Source organism: Hypanus sabinus, chromosome 23 (assembly GCF_030144855.1).
Source record: "Hypanus sabinus isolate sHypSab1 chromosome 23, sHypSab1.hap1, whole genome shotgun sequence".
Taxonomy (NCBI): Eukaryota; Metazoa; Chordata; class Chondrichthyes; order Myliobatiformes; family Dasyatidae; genus Hypanus; species Hypanus sabinus.
The window spans coordinates 188,699-202,881 of record NC_082728.1 but is presented as its reverse complement, the minus strand read 5'-3'; the positions used below and the strand labels follow the sequence as shown (position 1 = coordinate 202,881).

Here is a 14,183-nt window from a genome sequence, read left to right as displayed (position 1 = left end):
CCAATACAAAGGCACACACCCTCTGCCTCCAAGCATGTGCTCCCTCCATTATTCGTGAGTGGTCCTGCTCCCTAGTTATCCTCTTGCTCTTAATGAACTTGCAGAGTGCCTTGAAATTTTCTTTAATCCTCCTTGACTTTGCTGCTGAAATCTCAGTAAAGGGATTTGTAGTTGAGGAACTGGGAAGGCTTGATGTGGATAAATCATCTGCTCCAGATGGGATATGTCCTAGGTTGTTGAGAGAAATAGACTTTCAAATTGCAGTGGTCTTGTCTGTAATTTTCTAAACATTTATAGACCCAGGGGTGTACATAAGGATTAGAAAAATGCAAGTATAACCATATTCACTGCCATAGTTTCTCTGCAACTGTAGATCACTAAGGTTAACATCAGCAGAGCAGAAACTTTGAGAAATAATGACGGGAGTAAAATTAGAAATTTCTTAGGACAATGTACAAATTATTGTGTAAATAATTTATTGTGTAAATTATTTAGTATAAATGATGTTTAATTGCTTTATGGAGCTGAGGTTGTATGAAGTTAATGTGTAGTGGGCTTTCACAAGGGGCTTTGTAACATAATACAATGTTAGCAACTTATCATTGAGTATGAAGCCCGTGGAATTATAAAGCAGCTGAGTGGTTTGTATCTGCTGCTTCTTAGGTCAACATGTCACAATTCTGGATTAAATTCAAAAGGTCAGATTTTGTCTGACTAGATCATGTAAAAACTGGAGTAGTTAGGAGAAGCACAGAAAGATGACTCAACATCTAATCATTCAGGAAGGGAGCCCTTCACATTGACAGAAGGGTGAGGAACCAGAGGACAGAATGAAGATGGTTGTTAGAAGAATCAATGTGATTTTATTTTTCCTCCCAGGTTAGTGTAGGATGCTCTGCCATGCAGGATAACGGAGACAGATTTTATTGTAGCTTTGGCTGAATGCTGAACGAAAATGACATCTCACTGGATTGTTTACTGAAGCTGTTGGCAGAAAATTTTAATCAGCATTTTACAATGTTAGGGCTCTAATCTGAAAGTGGAAGGCAAGGGATCAAGGTAGAGACAGATAAGGCCACAGTGATAAAAAGTGAGATACGTGGAATGAAGGGAAGCAAAGGTTTTTTATTTTATTGCAATAATGTAGATTAAAAATATATAGAAAAAAGTTAAGTTTGGCTGGAGGCAAAAAATGCAAGGAAATGCATTGATTGCCATGGTAGGATAGTAATAGTGTGGCACTATTACAGCTCGGGGTGCTGGAGTTCGGAATTCAATTCCAGTGTCTCTGTAAGGAGTCTCTGTACATCCTTTGCATAGAATGTGTGCATTTTCCCCTGGTGCTCCGATTTCCTCCCACAATCCAACATGCACCAAGTAGATTATCTGGTTATTTGTAAATTGTCCAGTGGTTGGATTACTGTTAAATCGGGGTTGTTGGGCATTGCTGGGCAGTATGGGTAGAAGGGCTTTTTCTGTGCTGTATCTCTAAATAAATAACATAAAGGTAGGAGTAGTAGCCACATTAACAGGATATAATCAGCAAATTCGGGGGCATGTAAAAGGACCAGTGAAATTATTTTTGCTTTGGTGCTAAGGGGTTAAATGGGCAGAATTTAAGTGTGCACAGGAAGTTGAAGTAATATGTGGAGCACCATTCTGAGGAAAGGGCATCACTGACTTAAGGAAATGAAGCCATTCAAGCGGTTGACATATTTGTAGGGGAGAATTTGGGCACCTGTGACCATAATTAGTTTCAAGATGGTGATGGATAAATCTAGGACTGCTTCCAAGCACCTTAAAACTTTGCCCTCTTGTGTTAGCTATTTCAGCCCTGGGAGAAAGCCTCTGACTATCCACACAATCAATGCCTCTCAACATCTTGTACCTCTGTCAGGTCACCTCTCATCCTTTGTCACTCCAAGGAGAAAAGACCAAGTTCACTCAACCTATATGTCCTTGTAAATCTCCACTGCACCCTTTCTATAGTTTCGATATCGGTACATTGATAAGTATGGTTAGAGGAATGCAGACCACATACAGGCAACTGGGACTATCTCAAAGTAGCCCAGAATGCTCGATGAAGTCAGCAGATCAGGCATCATCCATGGAGAGGAATAAATAGCTTTTGAGACCTTCCATCAGGACATCACCTGATCTGAGTTCCTGTAGCATTGTGTGTTACTTTGGATTTGTAGCATCCATAAACTCTTGTTTGAGACTAGGTCATGTAACAACTTGGTAATATGGATTTATTGGGTTAAAGGGTCATTAACAAATGCTATTAACATGCTCAAAGGAAAGAAATTAATCTTAAAATTCTCTGTATATGAAGAGCAAAGGGGTAGCTAAGGAGAGAGTAGAGATCTTAAGGGTCAATGTAGTAATCTGTGGGGAGAAATGATAATAAAAACTTCTCATTGTTATTTATTGCGGAGAAGCTGCTATGTTAAGGGAAAGAATGGTCATGTTCTCGAGTGTACCAGTGTTACAAAGGAGGTGGTGTTCGAGGCTCTGAAATCCACAAAGGTGAATTAATTCCCAGAGCCTGACCAAATGTATCCTAGAGTATTAAGGGAAGCAAGTGTACCAGGGATGGGAGATAGCTAATGTTATGCTTTTATTTAAGAAGGGTAGCAGGGATAAGCCATGGAGTTATAGACTGATGAGCTTTAAATTAGTGGTTGTAACAACACTTTTGGAAGGGCTTTTGAGGAAAATTGAAAGAGGACAGTAATAGGGAAGGAGCTCAAAGATTAAGAAGGTGGTGCCCAGCACAGAGAAGCTCTTTTATACCACATAGATATGGAAAATTCCATTCAAATTTCTAGGTGAGAGTTAACCTACATGATTCTTATTCAAATAATGCAAACCAAAGAAACTTCTGGAGCTTTCCAGAATTTGTATAACCCCCAGGGCAGGGGTTCCCAACCATTTTTATACAATAGACCCCTACCATTAACCGAGGGGTCCATGCATTAGGGAACAGACAACTTGCAAATATGTATTGTGACCACTAAGGAAGCATATTAAACTGTTACTTGAATAAAAGTAATTATATGAAATACAAGCAAATAATTGTTAAACTGCAAAGAAGATACCAATTAACAATCTAGTTTAAGTATTAAATAGTGAGATCCAGAAATCCCAGGAAAGCCACCTCCTTCCCTCAACCTCCAGTCGCTGGCCCAGACTTGCAGACATCAAACCTCTGATTTCCAGACTCTACAACCCAGGCACCTGATGTCTGCAAATCTGGGCCAGGAACTGGAGGTCAGCAAGTTGAGTTGCTGGTAATGAAAGCAAGTGCAATGTTAACATTCATTTCAAGAGGACTAAAATACTGGTGTTTCCCCCCGCCCTCATTACAAAGGTAGAGCAATCCTATGAAAACTTTCTTAAGCCAAAATAGAGTAAAGTGAAGAACCATTAATTTATATGGGAAAATTTTTTGTAAAAGTGAAAGTCCTCTTTGTAATGTGAAAACAGGTTACTAATGTATGTCTTTTGTAAAAGCAAAGTGGCATAAAACGAACATTCGTCAAGTGGGGGACACCTGTATACAAGCAAGGGTGTAATGCTGAAGCTTTATAAGGCATTGATCAAACCGCACTTGGATAATTGTGAGCAGTTTAGGACCTTATCTAAGAGAGGTTGGCATTAGAGACGGTTCAGAGGATGTTCACAATAATGACCCTTCCGGCCAAAATGGCCCCTGCATTCAATGCTCCTTCGATCAGCATCGTCTGGGCAGATCGTGAAACAATACGTTTCACTATTTCTATGTCTTTTATGTATGATTTTTGTCTTGGGAGTGATTCTGTGGGTTGGAACCTGTGATTTGCTGTTTGGAGATTGTTTGGGTGTTCCACGCATTAGGGTTCCACCGCTCTGCAATCTCCAGGAGATAGGCAGCGTGTGCAAACCTCATGGTGGGCATGCTGTGGGACTGGGTGTGAGGCAATGTTCAACTCCATCTCCCCAATTAAGGCTTCCTTTGTCCACTGATTAAAGCAATGAGAGATTGAAACTTAGAGGTGAATACAGAAGTTTGGGTGTTTCAGTGCTCTGAAGCCTTCCAAGAGGATTTCTGGAGACAGGCAGCATGCTTGAACTTCATGGCAATAGGCTGTGAGATGGGGTGTGAGCTGATTAAAGCTTCCGTTGTCCACCGATTAAAGCGAAGAGGGAGATTGAAGCATTGAGGAGAATGCGAAGTGAGTGCTGGCTGCCTGTCTTTTGATCTCCCTGCTACTGGAGAGGTGAGAGCCTGCTGTCGTGGCTGGAGAATATTACCAGGGATTTTCTGTGTTTTGTATGTGGACTTGGAATAGAACAAAAAACTACAAGGCTGGGAAAAAAAGTCTATAGTCTGTATATTTTGCCTGATTTTTCTCTTTTTTTTGTGCATGGGAGTGGGGTTTGGGGGTTGATGTGCCTGTTCCACTTTTGTTCATTTTTTGTTATGTGAAGAATTTCAGAGTATATAGTTTTTTTGAGCCTTTAATTAATCTAGCAATGAAAGGGTTAATGTATGAGTGATGGCTCTAGGTCTATATGTGCTGAGTTTAGAAGAATAAGGAAGGCCCATTTAAAGTTAACAAGTGTTCAAAGTCCAAGAGAGGATGTTTCCTATAGTGGGTGAGTCTGGGTCCAGAGGGGACAGCCTCACAACAGAGGGCTGTCCACTTAGAACAAATGCAACACCCTGATTTTTACTACTATGCTGTAGGTATTTCATTTTAGCAGTTCTGTAAGGGCAGTCTGTTCTGCTTTCAGCCTGGTTGGGTTTGAACTGAGATAAGACGCTTTGTTGTTCAGCTTTGGAATGTAGTGTCAGCCAGTCAGAATGGTGGAATTGGGAGTAGGTTCTAGAGAATGCTGGGCGGAAAGGTTTTGTCAGGGTCCTTGGTATGGGTTGAGATCTTTTTCAGCGGGAGTTGGGAGAAGACAGGAGGGAAGGTGGCTGAGAATGCCTTCCCTGTTGCACAAGGTGCTTTTTGCAGATGAGGGGCTTCAAGGAGAAAGGACCAATACCCTCATGGGAGACCCATTTGTTTGAGATGGATTTCGAGCAACATAGGGAAGGTGGTATGTACTGTCTCGCAGACCAAGGGTCCAGCGCGTAAGCTACAACCAAGTTCAAGATTAGCTCCAACTTGTGTGCACATTTGAATGTTTAATTATAAAGGGCCCTTTTTGGCATTTTCTTTCTTTTTTTTCTTTAATAACTCTTGGTTAAGTTAATGTTCATAAATATACTATTTTATAATTGTATGTAGTATACGATCTGTTATTTCTTGCTGACAGGCCATTGCAGGAATGGGAGGGGGGTAGTAAATCACACAGCATTCACACAAGCTGGGGTTTGGGTGGGTGAGACATCCCAACCTCTGGTTTGGCGGGACCAAAGTGCATATACCCTAGACGTACAGAGTCTGAGAAAGGTGGGTTTCTCACCGCGTAGTTCAGTGGCTGTTAGCAAGGGGCTAATGAGCCACATTTCCAGAGACACCCAGTTAAAAATAAGTTTCACAGACATGAGGAATTTATTTCGCCAAAGGATGGTGAATCTGTGGAATTAATTGCCACAAATGTCTTCAGCTGTCAAGTCATTGAGTATATTTAAAGCGGAAGTTGATTGGTTCTTGATTAGTCACGTCATGAAAGGTTACAGGCCGAAAGCAGGAGAATAGGGTTGAGACGGATAATAAACCTGCCACGATAAAATAGCGGCGCAGACTTGATGGGCTGAGTAGCCTTGTTCTATTATATCATGGTCAGTGGTGGAAAACCAATTTACAAAAAGGGTAAGTAGTTGTTCTTGTAGCTTTTTATGCATGAGAGCAGAGCTAGTAATGGATATATTGCTTTTGTGTAGCACTAGCTCCATTAGAATCTTATGAAGAAACAAGGTCAGATGTTAATCTAGAGCCCAGCTAACCTGACTTATCATTAGAAAGAAAAATATCCTTTTTATTTCCTAGTATCTCTAGTAACCAATAAGTGTTCAAGGCCCCAGAAGCAGTACCCAACTGCAAAGCAAACAATACTTATAATAATTGAGAGATTATAATGTTTGACTTCTGTGACCTTGACCAAAGCTTTCATCATTTGGATAAAGGAATATTATTAAGAATGCAGGTTAAAAATAGAACTTCAGTTTAGTTCCTGTTTTGCACTAACTATTGTTACCTATAAGCTCAAGGTGCCCAGGAAATTGGTGTGTATGGCGTTGTCCAATCCGTTGACCACTTTGGGCGGACATGTTCAGTAAAATGGTTCAAACCGAAGGCAAATGGTAATGAGATTGAGGTGAGTAATTTAAAGAACAATTGTATTGAAACTGTGCAGATTTTTTGCTAATTCATGTCTGTTGGATAATTGGCTGTTAAAGATCTTGAGGTTAGAGCATAGGCTGTCTGCTGAAACAGTGTCCAATTTATAGTGATAATAGTTAGGATGTAAAAGTCAATGGAATTAAAATGAAGAAAATGGATCAACACCCAAGGTCCTTTGTCAGTGGATAGTTGTTTAATAGCATGTAAACTCCAGGCTTTAAGGTGGTGCTGTTCTCTGGCATGACAAAGGCACAAAAGCAGTCATGGTCATCCACTGCAATCAAGTAAGACCCCAGTTTGTGTCGACTCCTTGTATCACTGGACCTGGACTTCCAAGGTCAAGAGAGTAGAACTGTCCCAGTCCCACAGCTTTTCCTCTTTTAAAAACTCTCCCACACAGGTCATCTAGTCATTGTTGAATGCAACGGAGAACCAACATTCTCCTTTGGAACTATATCCTGAAGATGAGTTCAAGAACACTTGCAGTTGCCTTGCAAAGTTACGTAGGTGAGAAATTTACCAAGTTCAAGTTTAATTATCTTTCAACCAAACATAAATATAGCCAAATGAAACAGTGTTCCTCTGGGGCCAAGGAGCAACACACATTACCAGCAGCACATGGCACAAGTAACTCATGTGGTTGTGATTTCAGAAAAACATATTCACAAAAAAATAATATAACCCAAGTCCCTGAGTGGCACGATTTGAGTCCTGATCCAGCTTGTCCTTCCACCAAGCAAACCTTGGAGAATAGCACCAAGCAAACACCGAACCCAGGACTAATTCTGGCATGCGCAACAGAAGCCCCTGCTCTCTCCTACACTACCTCAGTTCTCTTGCCATGGATGGCTACAATAGGCAAGCCTGCGGGTTTGGCCTAGTCCTCGCTACAGCCGTGGCATTGCATCTTCCCCATGTTGTTCTTGCCAGTGAACCAATGAATTGGACTTGCAGTATACTCTATTACCAATGTCCAGCAAGATTTTGCGATCCCAATATAAATGTTGACAGCATTCTTTTGCAGCTATCACTGGACTCTTTGAGAAGGGAGGAAGACAAAAGAGATGAAATTATAGACCAGTTAGCCTAACCTCAGTGGTTGGGAATGTGTTGGAGTCCATTATTGAGGAGGAAATTTCGGGGTACTTGGAAGCACATGATAAAATAAGTCAAAGTCAGTATGGTTTCTATAAAGGGAAATCATGCCTGACAAAACTATTAGAATTCTTTGAGGAAGTAACAAACAGGAGAAAGGAGACAAAAGAGAGGTAGTGGATATCATTTACTTAGATTTTCAGAAGTTATTTGATAAGGTGTCTCACGTGAGGCTGCTTAACAAGATGAAAAATCCTATGGTGTTACAGAAAAGATACTGGCATGGATAGAGGAATGGCTAACACGCAGGAGGCAGCAAGTGGGAATAAAGGGGATCTTCTCTGGTTGGCTACCAATGATTCGGAACAAGAAGGCAGTGGGAGAGCACCTAAGGAATTCCAGCGAGAAGACATTTTGAGTTCTCAGAGGAAGAGAGAGGCCAGACTGTGCAGGCGCGTGATGTCAGCCAGTTGAGCGCGAACAGTTTAAAAAGGGCAAGGAATCTGCAGAAGTTTTTGATTCAGAAAAAGAAGACAGCAAGAGAGCACCTAAGGATTACCAGCGGGAAGACATTTTGAATTCTCAGGGGAAGAGAGAGGACAGACTGCGCAGGCATATGACATTAGCCAGATGAGCATGAACAGTTTAAAAAGAAGGCAGCCATATCCAGCGGGCAGCGTTGGGAACGGGCAGCAGAGTGAAAGGGCTTTGGCTCAATGAGCTTCGATGGTAACGGGAAGAGGTGAGGCAGTTGTTGATTGCAGTGGGACGTAGTATGTGTGTGAGGCCAGTTTTCTGTGGTCGGTGTCAGATGTGGGAGGTCCTGGAGTCTCCTGGCATCCCAGACGGCCACATCTGCACCCGGTGCATCGAGATGCAACTCCTAAGGGACCGTGTTAGGGAACTGGAGCTGCAGCTCGATGACCTTCATCTGGTCAGGGTGAGTGAGGAGGTGATAGAGAGGAGTTACAGACAAGTGGTCACTCCGGGGCCACGGGGGACAGAGAAATGGGTCACAGTCAGGAGAGGGAAGTGGAAGAGTCAGGTACTAGAGAGTACCCCTGTGGCTGTACCCCTTGACAATAAGTACTGCTGTTTGAGTACTGTTGGGGGGGACAGCCTACCTGGGGGAAGCGACAGTGGCTGTGCCTCTGGCACAGAGTCTGGCCCTGTGGCTCAGAAGGGTAGGGAAAGGAAGAGGAAGGCAGTAGTGATAGGGGACTCTATAGTCAGGGGTTCTGACAGGCGATTCGGTGGACGCAGGAAAGAAACTCGGATGGTGGTTTGCCTCCCAGGTGCCAGGGTCCGGGATGTTTCTGATCGTGTCCAAGATATCCTGCGGTGGGAGGGAGAACAGCCAGAGGTCGTGGTACATATTGGTACCAATGACATAGGTAGGAAAAGGGAAGAGGTCCTGAAAGAAGACTACAGGGAGTTAGAAAGGAAGTTGAAAAGCAGAATCTCAAAGGTAGTAATCTCAGGATTACTGCCTTTGCCACGCAGCAGTGAGAATAGGAATAGAATGAGGTGGAGGATAAATGCGTGTCTGAGGAATTGGAGCAGGGGGCAGGGATTCAGATTTCTGGATCATTGGGACCTCTTTTGGGGCAGGTGTGACCTGTACAAAAAGGACGGGTTGCATTTGAATCCCAGGGGGACCAATATTCTGGCAGTCAGGTTTGATAGAACTGTTGGGGAGAGTTTAAACTAGTTTGGCAGGGGGGTGTGAATCAGAATGTGAGTGCAGGGATTAAGGTAGAAGGACAAGGGCAGGATGCTGAGAGTTCAGAGTTGATGAGGAAGGACAGGCAGGGGACAGAACATAATCGTAGCCAGTTAAAGGGGTTGAAGTGTGTCTATTTCAATGCTAGGAGTATTAGGAACAAGGAGGATGAGCTTAGAGCATGGATTAGTACGTGGAACTACAATGTTGTGGCCGTTACTGAAACTTAGTTGGAGGAAGGGCAGGATTGGATGATGCAGGTCCCGGGGTTCAAGTGTTTTAAAAGGAATAGGATGGGAGGTAGAAAAGGGGGGTTAGTAGCATTGCTGGTCGGGGATAGTATCACGGCTATAGAAAGGGAGGACACTGCAGAAAGAGTGTCCACGGAGTCAGTCTGGGTAGAAGTCAGAAATAGGAAGGGATCAATCACTGTGCTGGGAGTAGTCTATAGGCCCCCAAATAGCCCTCGGGACACCGAGGAGCAGATAAGCAGACAGGTTTTAGAATAGAGCAGGAAATACAGGGTAGTAGTTATGGGTGATTTCAACTTCCCTCATATTGACTGGCACCTCCTGAGTACAAGGGGAATAGATGGGGCTGAATTTGTCAGGTGTGTTCAAGAAGGATTCCTGACACAGTGTGTGAATCGGCCGACAAGAGGAGAGGCTATACTGGATCTAGTTCTGGGTAATGAACCTGGTCAGGTGACGGACCTCTTGGTGGGGGAGCATTTTGGTGAGAGTGACCACAACTCCCTTAGCTTCAGCATAGCTATGGAAAGGGATAAAATCAGACAAAATGGTAAAGTGCTTAACTGGGGAAGGGCTAACTTTGAAGGGATGAGGCAGGAACTAGCGAGAGTAAATTGGAAACAGATGTTCAAAGAGGAAAGCACAGATGTGGGAGAAGTTTAGCGACCACTTGAGCTGGGTTCAGGATAGGTTTGTCCCACTGAGGCAGGGAAAAAATGGTAGGAAAAGGGAACCGTGGCTGACGAAACATGTGAGGCAACTCGTCAAGAGGAAAAAGGAAGCATATGTTAGATGTAAGAAGCAGGTAGTAGGAGGTGCTTATGAGAAATGTAGGGTAGCCAGGAAGGAGCTAAAGAAAGGACTTAGGAGACCTCGAAGGGGGCATGAGAAGGCTTGACATGCAGGATTAAGGAGAACCCCAAGGCGTTCTATGCATACGTGAAGAATAGGAGGATGACGAGAACGAAGGTGGGACAGCTAAAGGATAAAGAGGGCAACATGTGCCTGGAGGCAGAGGAGGTTGGGGAGGTCCTAAATGAATACTTTGCTTCAGTATTCACAAGTGAGAAGGATCTTGATCAGGATGAGGTCGAAGTAGTGCAGGCCTGTGTGCTGGACAATGTGGCGATTAGGGAAGAAGTAGTGCTGGATCTTCTTAAAAACATTAAGATTGAAGTCTCCAGGGCTGGATATGATACACCCCAGGTTGTTGTGGGAATTGAGAGAAGAGATCGCAGGAGCATTAGCCATGATCTTTGAATCCTCTTTGGCTGCAGGGGAAGTACTGGAGGACTGGAGAATGGCAAATGTAGTTCCCTTGTTTAAAAAAGGTAATAGGGAGAAACTTGGGAACTATAGACTGGTGAGTCTAACGTCAGTGGTATGCATACTACTGGAAAGGATTCTTAAGGATAGGATCTATGAGCATTTGGAGAAGTACTGTCTACTCATGGATAGTAAACATGGCTTTGTGAAGGGAAGATCGTGCCTCACGAACCTGATTGAGTTTTTTGAAGAGGTAACAAAAGAAATTGATGAGGGTAGGGCAGTGGATGTGGTCTTTAGCAAAGCATTTGACAAGGTCCCTTATGAGAGACTCATCCAGAAAGTCATGAGGCATGAGATAAGTGGAACCTTGGCTGTTTGGATAAAAAATTGGCTTAAAGGAAGAAAGCAGAGGGTAATTGTGGAAGGAAAGTATTCTGCCTGAAGGTTGGTGACTAGTGGAGTGCCGCAGGGATCTGTCCTGGGACCCCTGCTATTTGTGATTTTTATAAATGACCTGGATGTAGAGGCAGAAGGGTGGGTGAGTAAGTTTGTGGATGACACGGAGGAGTTGTGGATGGAGCTATAGGTGATTGAAGGTTACAAGAGGATATAGACAGGCTGCAGAGTTGGGCAGAAAAATGGCAGAATGAGTTCAGTCTGGACAAGTGTGAGGTGATGCATTTTGGAAGGACAAAACAGAAGGCTGAGTACAGGATTAATGGTCAGTTACTTAAGAGTGTGGATGAACAAAGGGACCTTGGGGTTCAAATCCATACATCCCTCAAGGTCACTGCACAGGTTGATAGGGTAGTTAAGAAGGCCTGTGGGATGCTAGGCTTCATTAACTGGGGGATTGAGTTCAAGAGTAGAGAGGTCATGTTGCAACTCTACAAATCTCTGGTGAGACCGCACTTAGAGTATTGTGTCAATTCTGGTCACTTCATTATAGGAAGGATGTGGAAGCTATGGAGAGGGTGCAGAGGAGATATACCAGGATGTTGCCTGGTTTGGAGAACAAGTCATATGAAGCAAGTTTAGCAGAGCTGGGACTTTTCTCTTTGGAGCGTAGAAGAATGAGAGGGGACTTGATAGAGGTCTACAAGATTATGAGAGGCATAGATAGGGTGGATAGTCAGTGCCTGTTTCCCAGGGCACCAGTGGCAAACACCAGAGGGCATATGTACAAAATTAAGGGAGGGAAGTTTAGGGGAGACATCAGGGGTAAGTTTTTTACACAGAGGGTTGTGAATGCCTGGAATGACTTGCCAGGGATGGTGGTGGAGGCTAAAACATTAAGGGTATTTAAGAGCCTCTTGAACAGACACATAGATGAAAGAAAAATGGAGGGTTATGGGGTAGTGTGGGTTTAGTACTTTTTAAAAAAGGATTATGTGGGTCAGCACAACATGGAGGGCTGAAGGGCCTGTACTGTGCTGTAGTGTTCTATGGTTCTATGACTAATGGTGTTCCTCAGGGGTTAGTATTGGGACTGCTACTTTTCACATTGTCAATAATTTAGATAGGGGAATTGATGGCTTTGTAGCAATGTTTGCAGATGATATGAAGATAAGTGGAGGGGTAGGGAGTGCTGAGGAAGTAATGCAATTGCAGCTAACCTAGACAAATTGGAAGAATGGGCAAAAGTGGCAGATGGAATCCATTGTTGGGCAATGTATGATGATGCATTTTGGTAATTTTTGCTCAAAGTCGTCAACAACAATGTGGACTATTATCCAAATGGGGAGAGAATTCAAAGACTGGAGGTGCAGAGGGACTTAGGAGTCCTCATGCAAGACTCTGAGAAGGTTAATTTGTAGGTTGAGTCTGTGGTAAAGAAGACAGATGCAATGTTGGCATTTATTTCAAGGGGAATAGAATATAAAAATAGAGATACTGCTGAAGCTTTTTAAGACACCAGTCAGGCCACACAGAGTATTGTCAAGTTTTGGGCCCTTTATCTCAGAAAGGCTGTATCGTTATTGGAGAGAGTCCAGGGGAAGTTCATGAGGATAATTCCAGAAGTGAAGGGGTTTACACATGAGGAGCATTTGGCAGCTTTGGGGCTATACTCACTGGAATTTAGGAGAGTGCATAGGGACCTCATTGAAACCAACCAGAAGTTGCAAAGGCTAGATAAGGTGAATGTGAAGATATTCCCTCTGGTGGGGTTATCCAGAACTAGAGGGCACAGCCTTAAAATTGAGGGATGACCTTTTAGAACAGAAGTAAGGATGAATTTATTCATTTGTTTTTTTTCTTAACCCAACGTGGTGAATCTGTGGATGCTCTGCCACAGATGGCGATGGAGGCCAAGTCCGTGGGTATATTTAAAGCAGAAGTTGGTAGATGCCCAATTGGTTGGAGCATCAAGGGGTATGGTGAGAGGGCAGATATATGGGGTTGAATGGGATCTGCCGTGATGAAATGGCAGATTGGACTCAATGCGCTAAATGGCCAAATTCTGCACCTATGTCTTTACGGTCTTGATGTTCAGAGTATCAATCAGTGACTTGCAGTACTGTAGATTTGCAGGATGAACAAATCCACATTTGATGGGACCCAGTGTAGCTGCTTTGTTTGAGCGCATCAACATTTAATCTTGGGGAATGTGAGAAAATTTTGATAAAATACTTGACCAGGTACTAATGACTGCACTGCACAGCAAGTGCTCCGATAACTTGCATTTTTTTTGACTACTTCATTTGTACACGCAGACCATTTTAGCATATAAAAATAATAATTTTATTTATATAGCATCCTTTATACATTACAATGCAGGTTTAAAGTGCTTAAAGTCATAGAGGTGCAGTGCAGAAACAGGCCTTTTGGCCCATCTAGTCCATGCCAAAACCATTTAAACTACCTACTCTCAACGACCTGCACCTGGACCATAGCCCTCCATATCCCTTTTTCCATGTACCTGTCCGAACTTCTCTTAAACATTGAATCAAACTCACATGGACTACTTGTGCTGGCAGCTCATACCACACTCTCATGTCCCTGAATGAAGAAAATTCCCCTCATGTTTCCCTTAAACTTTTCACCTTTCACCGTTAAGCCATGACATCTGTAGTCCCACCCAAACTCTGGGGATAAAAAAAACCCTGCTTCCATTTACCCAATCTATACCCCTCAATTTTGTATACCTCTCAGTATGAGTATGCTCATGACAAACTGCACTTGCAGGCATTCAGGAGATTCACTTTTGAGAACCATTACCAGCCTGATTTTCACAATCTATGTGCATGTTTTAAAATCTTCAGAACTATCATAACATTATCCTTTTGACACACCTTTTCTCTTCCCTGGTGTAATCTGTAGTCGACATCCCAGCTACTGTTGGGAGGCCTGTATATAACTGCCATTAGGGTCCTTTTACCCTTGCAACTGCAACCATCCTTCAGCCACGATTCATTGATGGCCACAACATCATACTTGGCATTCTATAAAACTGCAACAAGATCATTCACCTTATTTCTTATACTCTGTGCATTGAGATATAAC

At 43.1% G+C, this 14,183-nt stretch overlaps 1 protein-coding gene across 2 annotated transcripts in view; it reads left to right on the top strand.

The window, feature by feature from the left end:
* Positions 1-14,183, top strand: part of LOC132379854 ((E3-independent) E2 ubiquitin-conjugating enzyme UBE2O) — a 186,588-nt gene that overhangs the window by 122,281 nt on the left and 50,124 nt on the right. For both annotated transcript variants that reach the window (XM_059948119.1, XM_059948117.1), the window contains exon 11: positions 6,203-6,315. In XM_059948119.1, coding sequence (XP_059804102.1) covers positions 6,203-6,315 — 113 coding nt within the window. The remainder of the gene's footprint in view (positions 1-6,202; positions 6,316-14,183) is intronic.